This window comes from Bombina bombina, chromosome 3 (genome assembly GCF_027579735.1).
Source record: "Bombina bombina isolate aBomBom1 chromosome 3, aBomBom1.pri, whole genome shotgun sequence".
NCBI lineage: Eukaryota > Metazoa > Chordata > Amphibia > Anura > Bombinatoridae > Bombina > Bombina bombina.
This window is the reverse complement of record NC_069501.1, coordinates 39,849,926-39,861,947: the sequence shown is the minus strand read 5'-3', so window position 1 is coordinate 39,861,947 and position 12,022 is coordinate 39,849,926. Positions and strand designations below refer to the sequence as shown.

Here is a 12,022-nt window from a genome sequence, read left to right as displayed (position 1 = left end):
CTGGAAGTGATCTAGATTACCCAAGGACGTGTCAGGCACGTCCGTGGTCCTTAACTGACACCCTTTCTAGGACGTGCCTGACATTTACTTTACAGATACATTTACTTGAGTGGCCTCTATATATATAGTTACTTTCCAATTGACTGGGTTAACGTTATTTTCATGGTAAGAAATCACACAGAATCCTATTGTGTTGTGAGACCACCAAATGATGATCTGTCCTTTATAAATAAATTACTACTTTAATTTGTCAGTGAGGGATTTATGTCAGAGCATAAATATTGTTCCCAGCTGCCTATTACATCAATAGGTTACTCCCTGCTGCATCTGCTCTCAAAGAAAGGTCAATGCGCAGTTAGGTGATCTGTTGGCAGAAGCTGGCACAGGGTGCTGATAAATAATTTACTGCCCTCATGATTGTGAGATACTGCTGATATTCTGTATTTGTTTTTGTTGCAAACAATTAGCATTAACCATTGGATTACAAAGGGCCACCTCACAATGCTTCTCTGGCAGTTGAGGGTCATGTTAAAGGGCCATGATACCCAAATGTTGAAACACTTGAACGTGATGCAGCATAGCTGTAAAAAGCTGACTAGAAAATATCACCTGAACATCTCTATGTAAAAAAGAAAGATATTTTACCCTAAAAGTTCCTCAGTAGCCACATCCCATTGTAAAGGACTTTAAGCAGCAAATCAGTATGTCTGTCCCGGGCCAGCTAAGGGAGTGAGCTTTTGTGCACTTTTATGTTATTTCCCTATTCAGTTTAAGGAATTTTACTATGAAATCTCATGAGAGTTAAGTGAAATCTCATGAGATCACAATAAAAGAGTTCATGACCTCACTGTTGATGCTGATTGGCTGCTGTTCATTTCTTCATTTTTTTTATTTTTTTTACCTGCAGCTGAGTATAACTTTATACACAGAACTTACTCTGCTGAGCTGAGGAGATTGTGAGGTAAAATATCTTCCTTTTTTACATAGAGATGCTCAGGTGATATTTTCCTGTCAGCTTTTTACTCTTATACTGCATTAGTTTCAAGTGATTTAGCATATGAGTATTATGTCCCTTTAAGGGAAAGTAAAGACAAAATTACACTTTCATGATTCAGAACTTTTAAAATAGCAATTTTAGACTTTCCATTTTACTTCTATCAGCAAATGTGTTCTATTCTCTTGGAATGCAGTTTCCTGCAGACCCTCTATCAGCTACATGCCCACATCAGATCTCAGCTCAGACCCCTGGTCCTGCAGACCCTCTAACAGCTACATGCCCACATCAGATCTCAGCTCAGACCCCTGGGCCTGCAGACCCTCTATCAGCTACATGCCCAAATCAGATCTCAGCTCAGTCCCCTGGTCCTGCAGACCCTCTATTAGCTACATGCCCAAATCAGATCTCAGTTCTGAACCCTGGTCATGTACCCAATCAGCCACATGCCTACATCAGATATCAGCTTAGACCCCTGGTCCTGCAGACCATCTATAAGCCAAATGGCCACATCAGATAGATTCCAGATCAACCCCTGGTCCTGCAGGCTGCAGCCAATCAGCAATCAGCCACAAGCCCACATCAGAATTTATATAAAATCCCTGGTCTTGCAGCCAATCAACCACATCAGATCTCAGCTCAGACCCCTGGTCATGTACCCAATCAACCACATGCCTATATCAGATCTCAGCTCAGACCCCTGGTCCTACAGACCCTCTATTAGCCACATGCCCACATCAGATCTCAGATCAAACCCCTAGTCCTGCAGTCAATCAGCAATCAGCTACATGCTCACATCAGATCAAACCCCTGGTCCTTCAGCCAATCAGCAATCAGCTACATGCTCACATCAGATCAGACCCCTGGTCCTGCAGCCGATCAGACACATAGCTACAGACATTATATATCACTGCTACCTCTGCAGCACCTCTTTCAGACTGAAACAGCTGGGCACCTGGCTGCCCTTTTCTTTGCTTTGTATGTTTGTGCTTTTACAAGAGCCATTGTCTGGTCTGTGTATGATTCCCACAGGCGAGTGTGTGTGTGCTGTGTTTGTGTCTTACCCCTTTGCATACAGGAAGCTGGCAGTCACAAGCAGTGAAATGTGTTTCAGATGAACCCACAAACCAACACACTGACACCCCGTGACTCAGGAGCTTTGTTTAGCAGGCAGCAGCCCAGCCCTCCCCATAAACACCTCCTAAATCAGTGTGAGACCTCAGCAGTGCTGTCACAAATCTGTCACTCTCTCATATCTCATACGCAGTATCACAAATAACTAGTCTCATTTTATTACACCAATACTGATTCTGTTCTTGTAACGCACGCAGGGTTAGCCTCACATGACTGGATTTAGCTACAAAATACTACAGCTTTATATGGTTATATGGTTATTATATTTATTCTATTGGTTTCTTATGTGGACATTTTAAGTCTAACATACATAGTTATCCAGTGCAACAAGTCACCCATGGGGACATTGCATTATGAGAGTGACATTCCAGTGTCTCTCTTGGCACCTCTGTCACTGACCTTATAACAGCAGGCGCAGTGACTGTATGGACTATAAGATGTCACGTGATGTATGATGTCATGTGTCCACGTAAGAATTTTTCTTTGCTATACAGACATCTTTATGGTTGCCACCTTTAGTTCAGGCCAAACCCGGCCACAAAACACAACAAAAACACTGTATCTCACACACACATACAAAGACACGCACCTAAGTCAATGCACATGTATACTGCAGTGGCAGCTGTTGATAGTCTTAATATAAATGTAGACACTTTCAGTACATAAAAAAGGACATAAAACAGTTTTCTTCTATTGAAAAGAATAAAAAACAGAGGCACCACCATGGCCTAGTACCACCAACACAGGTATAAAGCTGATAAACAGTTGCAAATGAATACTCACAAACGTGTAGCACCCAACTGGTGCTAGCAGAGCAGGCTAGAACTTCACAGTAGTCCAGCAAACTGTTGATCCTCAATATGGAAACACTCAGGATTCATCAGGATTACCAATGTTAACATGACTAGATAGACAAAGAAGGCAAACCAACATGGCCAAATATCATCTAGACAGAGAAGAAATGTGCCCAAGTGCTTGTACTTACAAGATAGCAGGCACCTGTAGGTGCTGTATCAGCAAACTGGAACCAAAGCGTCGCCCAGTAGACTAAGCATGGGACAGTCCTCAGCGAGAACCAGGAACAGTAGTATAATTAAATTAAATAAGTGATAAACCACAGGAGGTGATAAACCACAAAACAGCAAGTGTATATATAAAATAAACTTTAATATCACAGTGACGTGTTTCTCAGCCTATTAGGGCTGTTTCATCAGGCTATATAGCTATATAGATATAGCCTGATGAAACAGCCCTATTAGGCTAAGAAACGCGTTGCTGTGATATTAAAGTTTATTTTATATATACACTTGCTGTTTTGTGGTTTATCACCTCCTGTGGTTATTCTCTTATTTAATTTAATTATACTACTGTTCCTGGTTCTCGCTGAGGACTGTCCCATGCTTAGTCTACTGGGCGACGCTTTGGTTCCAGTTTGCTGATACAGCACCTACAGGTGCCTGCTATCTTGTAAGTACAAGCACTTGGGCACATTTCTTCTCTGTCTAGATGATATTTGGCCATGTTGGTTTGCCTTCTTTGTCTATCTAGTCATGTTAACATTGGTAATCCTGATGAATCCTGAGTGTTTCCATATTGAGGATCAACAGTTTGCTGGACTACTGTGAAGTTCCAGCCTGCTCTGCTAGCACCAGTTGGGTGCTACACGTTTGTGAGTATTCATTTGCAACTGTTTTTCAGCTTTATACCTGTGTTGGTGGTACTAGGCCATGGTGGTGCCTCTGTTTTTTATTCTTTTCAGATTTTGAACAACAGGACAGCCATCCTTAGACAGAGTGCTGCCTTGACGTTTGGCTCATATTGCTATTTTGGTTTTATGGACTTTTTTTATTATTATTTTTTTTTTAATTTATAATATATATATTGTTTTATCATCACAATTTTGTTATTTAATTACTGAATGGTATGTTTGCAGTATCTATAAATTTGAGGTTTTATTTATATTAACAGAATTTAGTTGCCAGGTTTCAACAGTCATCTATTATTAAGGAAGCGCCCCCTAAGGGCGTGGTGTGTGTCCTACACATCACTCTCTAACAAGTTTTCTTCTATTATCAAATGTATTTCATTCTCACTGTATTCTTTGCTGAAGAGAATACCTAGATAGGTAGTGTGCATGTATCTAAGCACTATAGTGCAGCAGATTTGCAGGAATGCTTTTGAGCTCTAGATGGCAGTGTATAACACCATTAAAAGCTTTATTATAAAACTCCTGTGCACACTCCTGAGACCACCTGCTTTTTAACAAAGAATACCAAGAGAAAAAAATAAATTTGAAAATAGAAGTAAATTTGACTTTTTAAATTGTTTAATGTATCTGAATCATGAAATAAATATTTGGGTCTCATGTCCCTTTGTCATCCATAAACAGCATAGATCTATTGCTAAATGCACATAGTATTACCAGCTGCTGCTATGAACTACATCAGTTGATAATTGTAAGTAAAAAGGAGTGAGATACAACATAGAAAAGCTTTATTTTATTAATTATAAAAGAACACAAGAAATATGTCAATACATCTTTCTTTTTATCAGGCTTAAACTAAATCTGTCACACTCAGTAATTCATTAGCTCATATTTGGAATACTCCATACACCAGCTTTTAAACATTACTCCCAAAATAAGAATATAGTAAATAAAAATCGGCTAAAATATACAGTATATATATATATATATATACCAAATTCCACCACTAGATGACAGCAAACCCTTTAAATACTGAATAAGCTGTCCGTTTCAGAGGATTTAATGAAAAACTAACGGCTAGATCAGTGTTTTTCAGCCAGTGTGCCGTGGCACACTAGTGTGCCGTGAGAGATCCTCAGGTGTGCCACGGCAGACTGACAACAGTGTGACATATTTTTTAAACTTTGCTTGTTTTTACTCCCAGTGCAGGGGTAGTTTGTAGGAGGCATGGCATAACAGCACAATAAATACAGTATGTGTGTGTTTGTGTGTATGTGTATATATATATGCTGTATTAGGCTACAATGTGCGATTTTTTTTAAATTTTGGGATGGTGGTGTGCCACAGGATTTTTTAATGTAAAAAAGTGTGCCACGGCAAAAAAAAGGTTAAAAATCACTGGGCTAGATTACGAGTTTTTGTCGGTAAGGATTGCGGTTCTAACGCTTAGTTTATGCTCACCGCTCACCTACAAACAATGCTGGTATCACAGTTTTTTTCAAACCCGGCGTTAGCCGCAAAAAAGTGAGCGGACAGCAAAATTTAGCTCCACATCTCACCTCAATACCAGCGCTGCTTACGGTAGCAGTGAGCTGGCTAAACGTGCTCGTGCACGATTTCCCCATACTAATAAATGGGGCAGATTCGGCTGAAAAAAAACCTAACACCTGCAAAAAAGCAGCGTTCAGCTCCTAACGCAGCCCCATTGATTCCTATGGGGAAATACTTTTTATGTCTACACCTAACACCCTAACATGAACCCCGAGTCTAAACAACCCTAATATTACACTTATTAACCCCTAATCTTCCGCCCCCGACATCGTCGCCACCTGCATAATCTTATTAACCCCTAATCTGCCGCTCCGGACACCGCCGCCACCTACATTATACATATGAACCCCTAATCTGCTGCCCCAAACATCGCCGAACCCTACATTATATTTATTAACCCCTAATCTGCCGCCCCCAATGTCGCCGCAACCTACCTACACTTATTAACCCCTAATCTGCCACCCACAACGTCGCCGCAACTATAATAAATATATTAATTCCTAAATCTAAGTCTAATCCTAAACCTAACCCCCCCTAACTTAAATATAATTCAAATAAATCTAAATAAAAATACTACACTTAACTAAATTAGTCCTATTTAAAACTAAATACTTACCTAGAAAATAAACCCTAAAATAGCTACAATATAATTAATAATTACATTGTAGCTATTTTAGGATTTATTTTTATTTTACAGGCAAGTTTGTATTTATTTTAACTAGGTACAATAGTTATTAAATAGTTATTAACTATTTAATAACTATCTAGCTAAAATAAAGACAAATGTACCTAACCTCAGTAAAACCTAACCTAAGTTTCAATTACACCTAACACTACACTATAAATAAATGAATTACCTAAATTAAATTAAACTAATTACAATAAAATAAAATAAACTAAAGTACAAAAAAACAAACACTAAATTACAAAAAATAATAAAATAATTACAAGAATTTTAAACTAATTACACCTAATCTAATCCCCCTAATAAAATAAAAAAAAAACCTACTCTATACTAAATTACAAATAACCCTTAAAAGGGCCTTTTGCGGGGCATTGCCCCAAAGTAATCAGCTCTTTTACCTGTAAAAAAAATACAATACCCCCCCAACATTACAACCCACCACCCACACACCCAACCCTACTCTAAAACCCACCCAATCCCCCCTTAATAAAACCTAACACTAACCCCTTGAAGATCACCCTACCTTGACGCGGAGCATCCTCTTCCAATGACATCCAACTGAAGAATGAAGGTTCCTTTAAATGACGTCATCCAAGATGGCGTCCCTTGAATTCCGATTGGCTGATAGGATTCTATCAGCCAATCGGAATTAAGGTAGGAAAAATCCTATTGGCTGATGCAATCAGCCAATAGGATTGAAGTTCAATACTATTGGCTGATCCAATCAGCCAATAGGATTGAGCTCGCATTCTATTTGCTGCCAATAGAATGCAAGCTCAATCCTATTGGCTGATTGCATCAGCCAATAGGATTTTTCCTACCTTAATTCCGATTGGCTGATAGAATCTTATCAGCCAATCGGAATTGAAGGGACGCCATCTTGGATTACGTCACTTAAAGGAACCTTCATTCAGTCGTCAGCCGTCGTCAGAAGAGGATGCTCCATGTCGGATGGCTTGAAGATGGACCCGCTCCGCTCCAGATGGATAAAGATAGAAGATGCCGCCTGGATGAAGACTTCTGCCCGTCTGGAGGATCACTTCTGCCCGGTTGGGTGAAGACGTCTCAAGGTAGGGTGATCTTCAAGGGGTTAGTGTTAGGTTTTATTAAGGGGGGATTGGGTGGGTTTTAGAGTAGGGTTGGTTGTGTGGGTGGTGGGTTGTAATGTTGGGGGGGTATTTAATTTTTTTTTACAGGTAAAAGAGCTGATTACTTTGGGGCAATGCCCCGCAAAAGGCCCTTTTAAGGGCTATTTGTAATTTAGTATAGGGTAGGGCTTTTTTATTTTGGGGGGCTTTTTTATTTTATTAGGGGGATTAGATTAGGTGTAATTAGTTTAAAATTCTTGTAATTATTTAATTATTTTTTGTAATTTAGTGGGTTTTTTTGTACTTTATTTTATTTTATTGTAATTAGTTTAATTTAATTTAGGTAATTAATTTATTTATAGTGTAGTGTTAGGTGTAATTGAAACTTAGGTTAGGTTTTATTTTACAGGTACTTTTGTCTTTATTTTAGCTAGGTAGTTATTAAATAGTTAATAACTATTTAATAACTATTGTACCTAGTTAAAATAAATAAAACTTGCCTGTAAAATAAAAATAAATCCTAAAATAGCTGCAATGTAATTATTAATTATATTGTTGCTATCTTAGGGTTTATTTTATAGGTAAGTATTTAGTTTTAAATAGGAATAATTTAGTTAATTGTATTAATTTTATTTAGATTTATTGTAATTATATTTAAGTTAGGGGGGTGTTAGGGTTAGGGTTAGACTTAGGTTTAGGGGTTAATACATTTAATATATAGGCGGCGACGTTGTGGGCGGCAGATTAGGGGTTAATAAGTGTAGGTAGGTGTCGGCGATGTTAGGGACGGCAGATTAGGGGTTAATAATATTTAACTAGTGTTTGCGAGGCGAGAGTGCGGCGGTTTAGGGGTTAGTATATTTATTAAAGTGGTGGCGATGTCCGGTCGGCAGATTAGGGGTTACAAATTTTATCTAAGTGTTTGCGATGTGGGGGGGGGGGGCTCGGTTTAGGGGTTAATAGGTAGTTTATGGGTGTTAGTGTACTTTTTAGCACTTTAGTTAAGAGTTTTATGTTACGGCGTTCGCCCATAAAACTCTTAACTATTGACTTTTAAATGCGGTAGGAGTCTTGACAGGAGAGGGTGTACCGCTCACTTTTTCCAAGACTCGTAATACCGGCGTTAGGAAAATCCCAATGAAAAGATAGGATATGCAATTGACGTAAGGGGATTTGCGGTATGCTCGAGTCGTGGAAAAAAAGTGACCGGTACACCTGTACTTGCAGGACTCGTAATACTTTTTAATGCTTTTTAAGGCTAACGCAAGACTCGTAATCTAGGCGTAAGGGATTTATTCAAAAAGATTTGCTGTTTATTTTCAAGCGACTTTGCTTTAAAGGGTCATATAACACTAACTAAATGCTAGATAGAATGATGCAGCCAAAGAAAAGATTAGTCTGAGAACAACATGTAGGGGTAAATCTATTAGAAGGTGAGTGGACATGATTCACTGTACAAACGCTGCGTCTTAACTTCCATTTCCTGAAACGATAGGGCTCCGAAGTAGCATCCACTGCTTCATAAATGAAGCCCATAGTGTTTCATTAGCTGTTTAAATATTGACAAAATAAGTGTAAAGTTTTAGTGTCTATAAAACAATGGGAGCTGCCTTGTTGTAACTTAGGTTACCTCCTCTGCTGTGGCCAATTAGAGACAGTTATAAATAAGTCACTAGAGTGAGCAGCCAATGGCTGTGAGGAATATAACAGTGTTCTGCATTTCCATTTCTAGCAGGAACTAAAAAGCTCACAATTTCAGGAAAAGTGGAAAAAATAAATAACAAAAGTATATTGCAGAGTTATTTTTAATATATAAAATGTTTTATTTTATATTACCAGCTCAAAGTGTTTAATGTCCCTTTTAATCTGCATCATATTTTCAAGCATATTCAAAAGGAAATGCAAGGTAAAAATATGTCCCAATATATTAGGTTAGGTTGGGGTGACACTAAGTTAGACTGGGGTGATACTAGGTTAGGCTGCGGTGATACTAGGTTAGGCTGCGGTGACACTAGGTTAGGCTACAGTGACACTAGGTTAGACTGGGGTGACACTGGGTTAGACTGGGGTGACACTGGGTTAGGCTAGGGTGACACTAGGGTAGGCTGGAGTGATTACAACTCTGATCTTTGATTTTAGAAGGTATAAAGTCTTTCCAAGTCAGAGGACTCAAGTCCAAGTCAATTTGTGAGCCATTGTTGTCTAGGTTGTCAGAAGTCTTCTTTGATTATGCTGTAGAGTCATATAATTTGGGACTTGAGTCCCAGTCAAGTCCAAGTCATGTGAGTCCAGAACCCTGTATATAAGTACGTGTTTCTGCACTTCTGTGTGGCTCTAATTCCTCTATTGCATACAATGGTCCTTGCCAGCAGGTAGGTGGTGAAGATTTCCAGTGCTTTCATTTTTGTATTCTCTCGTTTTCTTTTTGAATAACAAATTAAGTCAATATGGCTGCCTGAAGCTGAAATATAAGCCTGTATACTTCCCGGCAACTTTTTACTCATCATCCAGGCAATCAGCTTGGACTACTTGACTTACAATAGTGGTGTGAATTTTTCTGGTGGACTTTGTTGCGAGTCGGCAGTCTCACTTGATTTTGAATTTAAAAAAAAAAAGAAAGGAAGAAAAAAAGTCCTCCAAAATATTGTTAAGGTCCAAAAGCCCCAAAACAGGCCCTGAACTTGTCTAGAATATCTGCATAGCCCATTCTTTACATGATTTGGCTTAGTCTGAAAAACATCATAATAAGGAATATATGAGAGAAAGCATAAAGAATAAAGTTTATAAAAGTGTTTCTCATGAATGATTTATGAATATAGCAGCTGTATATCTCAGGGGCACTTGTTGTTATGTAACCACTGTATCACCCTTCTGCCTCTCCCTAGTACCTGTCAGGCTTTGACAACGAGTTTGCTTCAGAGGATCCTCGCTGCCCAGGCGCATTACCTGAAGGACAGGTAAGTGTGGTGAATATGAGAGCTGAGTATAATGACTGCTGTTTCTCTACCACATGATGAATATCCTTATTCTTGCTACCTGGTATAGCCTGGTAGATGCAATGATGTGAGACTGTGGCAGTGCCACTCACCTTTACCGTATAGGAGGTACAGGCAAATACTCTCACTGTCTGATGATCTATCTATCTATCTATCTATCTCTCATCTCTCTCTCTCTCTCTCTCTCTCTCTCTCTCTCTATCTATCTATCTATCTATCATCTATCTATATCTCTCTCTATAGCTATCTATCTATTTATCTATCTACCTATTTATCTATATCTATCTATCTATATCTATCTATCTATCTATATCTCTCTCTCTATAGCTACAGTATCTATCTATTCATCTATCATCTATCTATCTATATCTCTCTCTATAGCTATCTATCTATCTATCTATCTATCTATCTATCTATCTATCTATATCTCTCTCCATATCTATCTATCTATCTATCTATCTATCTATCTATCTATATATCTCTCTATAGCTATCTGCCTATTATATATCTATCTTTCATATATATCTATTTATCTTTCTATCTATCATCTCTCTCTATCTATCTATCTATCTATCTATCTATCTATCTATCATCTATCTATATCTCTCTCTATAGCTATCTATCTATTTATCTATCTACCTATTTATCTATATCTATCTATCTATATCTATCTATATCTCTCTCTCTATAGCTACAGTATCTATCTATTCATCTATCATCTATCTATCTATATCTCTCTCTATAGCTATCTATCTATCTATCTATCTATCTATATCTCTCTCCATATATATCTATCTATCTATCTATCTATCTCTCTATAGCTATCTGTCTATTATATATCTATCTTTCATATCTATCTATTTATCTATCTATCTATCTATCATCTATCTATCTATCTATCTATCTATCTATCTATCATCTCTCTCTCTCTATCTATCTATCTATCTATATATCTATCATCTATCTATCATCTATCTATATCTCTCTATAGCTATCTATCTATTTATCTATCTACCTATTTATCTATATCTATCTATCTATATCTATCTATCTATATCTCTCTCTCTATAGCTACATTATCTATCTATTCATCTATCTATCTTTATCTCTCTCTATAGCTATCTATCTATCTATATATCTATCTATATCTCTCTCCATATCTATCTATCTATCTATCTATCTATCTATCTATCTATCAATCTATATATCTCTCTATAGCTATCTGTCTATTATATATCTATCTTTCATATCTATCTATTTTTCTATCTATCTATCTATCTATCTATCTATCTATCTATCAATCTATCTATCACATAAACAAGGCAAGCCCTTCTTCTTTAATGTAAATGTCAACAGTTCACTCCTATTATTTACTATGAGCCTTCATGTTCTGCGTAAGGGAAGAGATTACATTCACTTTAAAGGGACAGTAAAGTCAAAATTAAACTGTCATGATTCCCATAGAACATGCAATTTTAAACAACTTTTCAATTTATTCTGTTATCAAACTTGCTTTGTTCTTTTTTTATCCTTTGCTGAGCCGTAGGCTGAAGAGCAGCAATGCACTACTGGGAGCTAGCTGAACAAAGCTGGGGAACCAATGACAATCACTGGTTTTGTTCCTAGTCGTGCATTACTGCTCCTGAGCCTACCCAGGTTTACTTCTTTGATAAAAGAAGTACATTGAAAAATTGTTTAAAATGGCACGCTCTGCCTGTATCATGAAAGTGTAATATTGTCTTTGCTGTCGCTTTAAGCAAAGTTAAATGAGCACCAAATGCTACAGTTTAGGCGCATTACTTTTAATTTGAGCTTTTATCTTTAGTGCAAATGAGCAATCCACAATAATCCAGTAGTGTGAAGGGATAT

The 12,022-nt window shown here is 37.6% G+C and overlaps 1 protein-coding gene across 1 annotated transcript in view; it reads left to right on the top strand.

Moving 5' to 3' along the window:
- Window positions 1–12,022, top strand: part of LOC128652838 (homogentisate 1,2-dioxygenase) — a 149,227-nt gene that overhangs the window by 22,745 nt on the left and 114,460 nt on the right. The window contains exon 2 of the mRNA XM_053705801.1: window positions 10,043–10,114. Within this exon, the coding sequence (XP_053561776.1) occupies window positions 10,043–10,114 (72 nt within the window). The remainder of the gene's footprint in view (window positions 1–10,042; window positions 10,115–12,022) is intronic.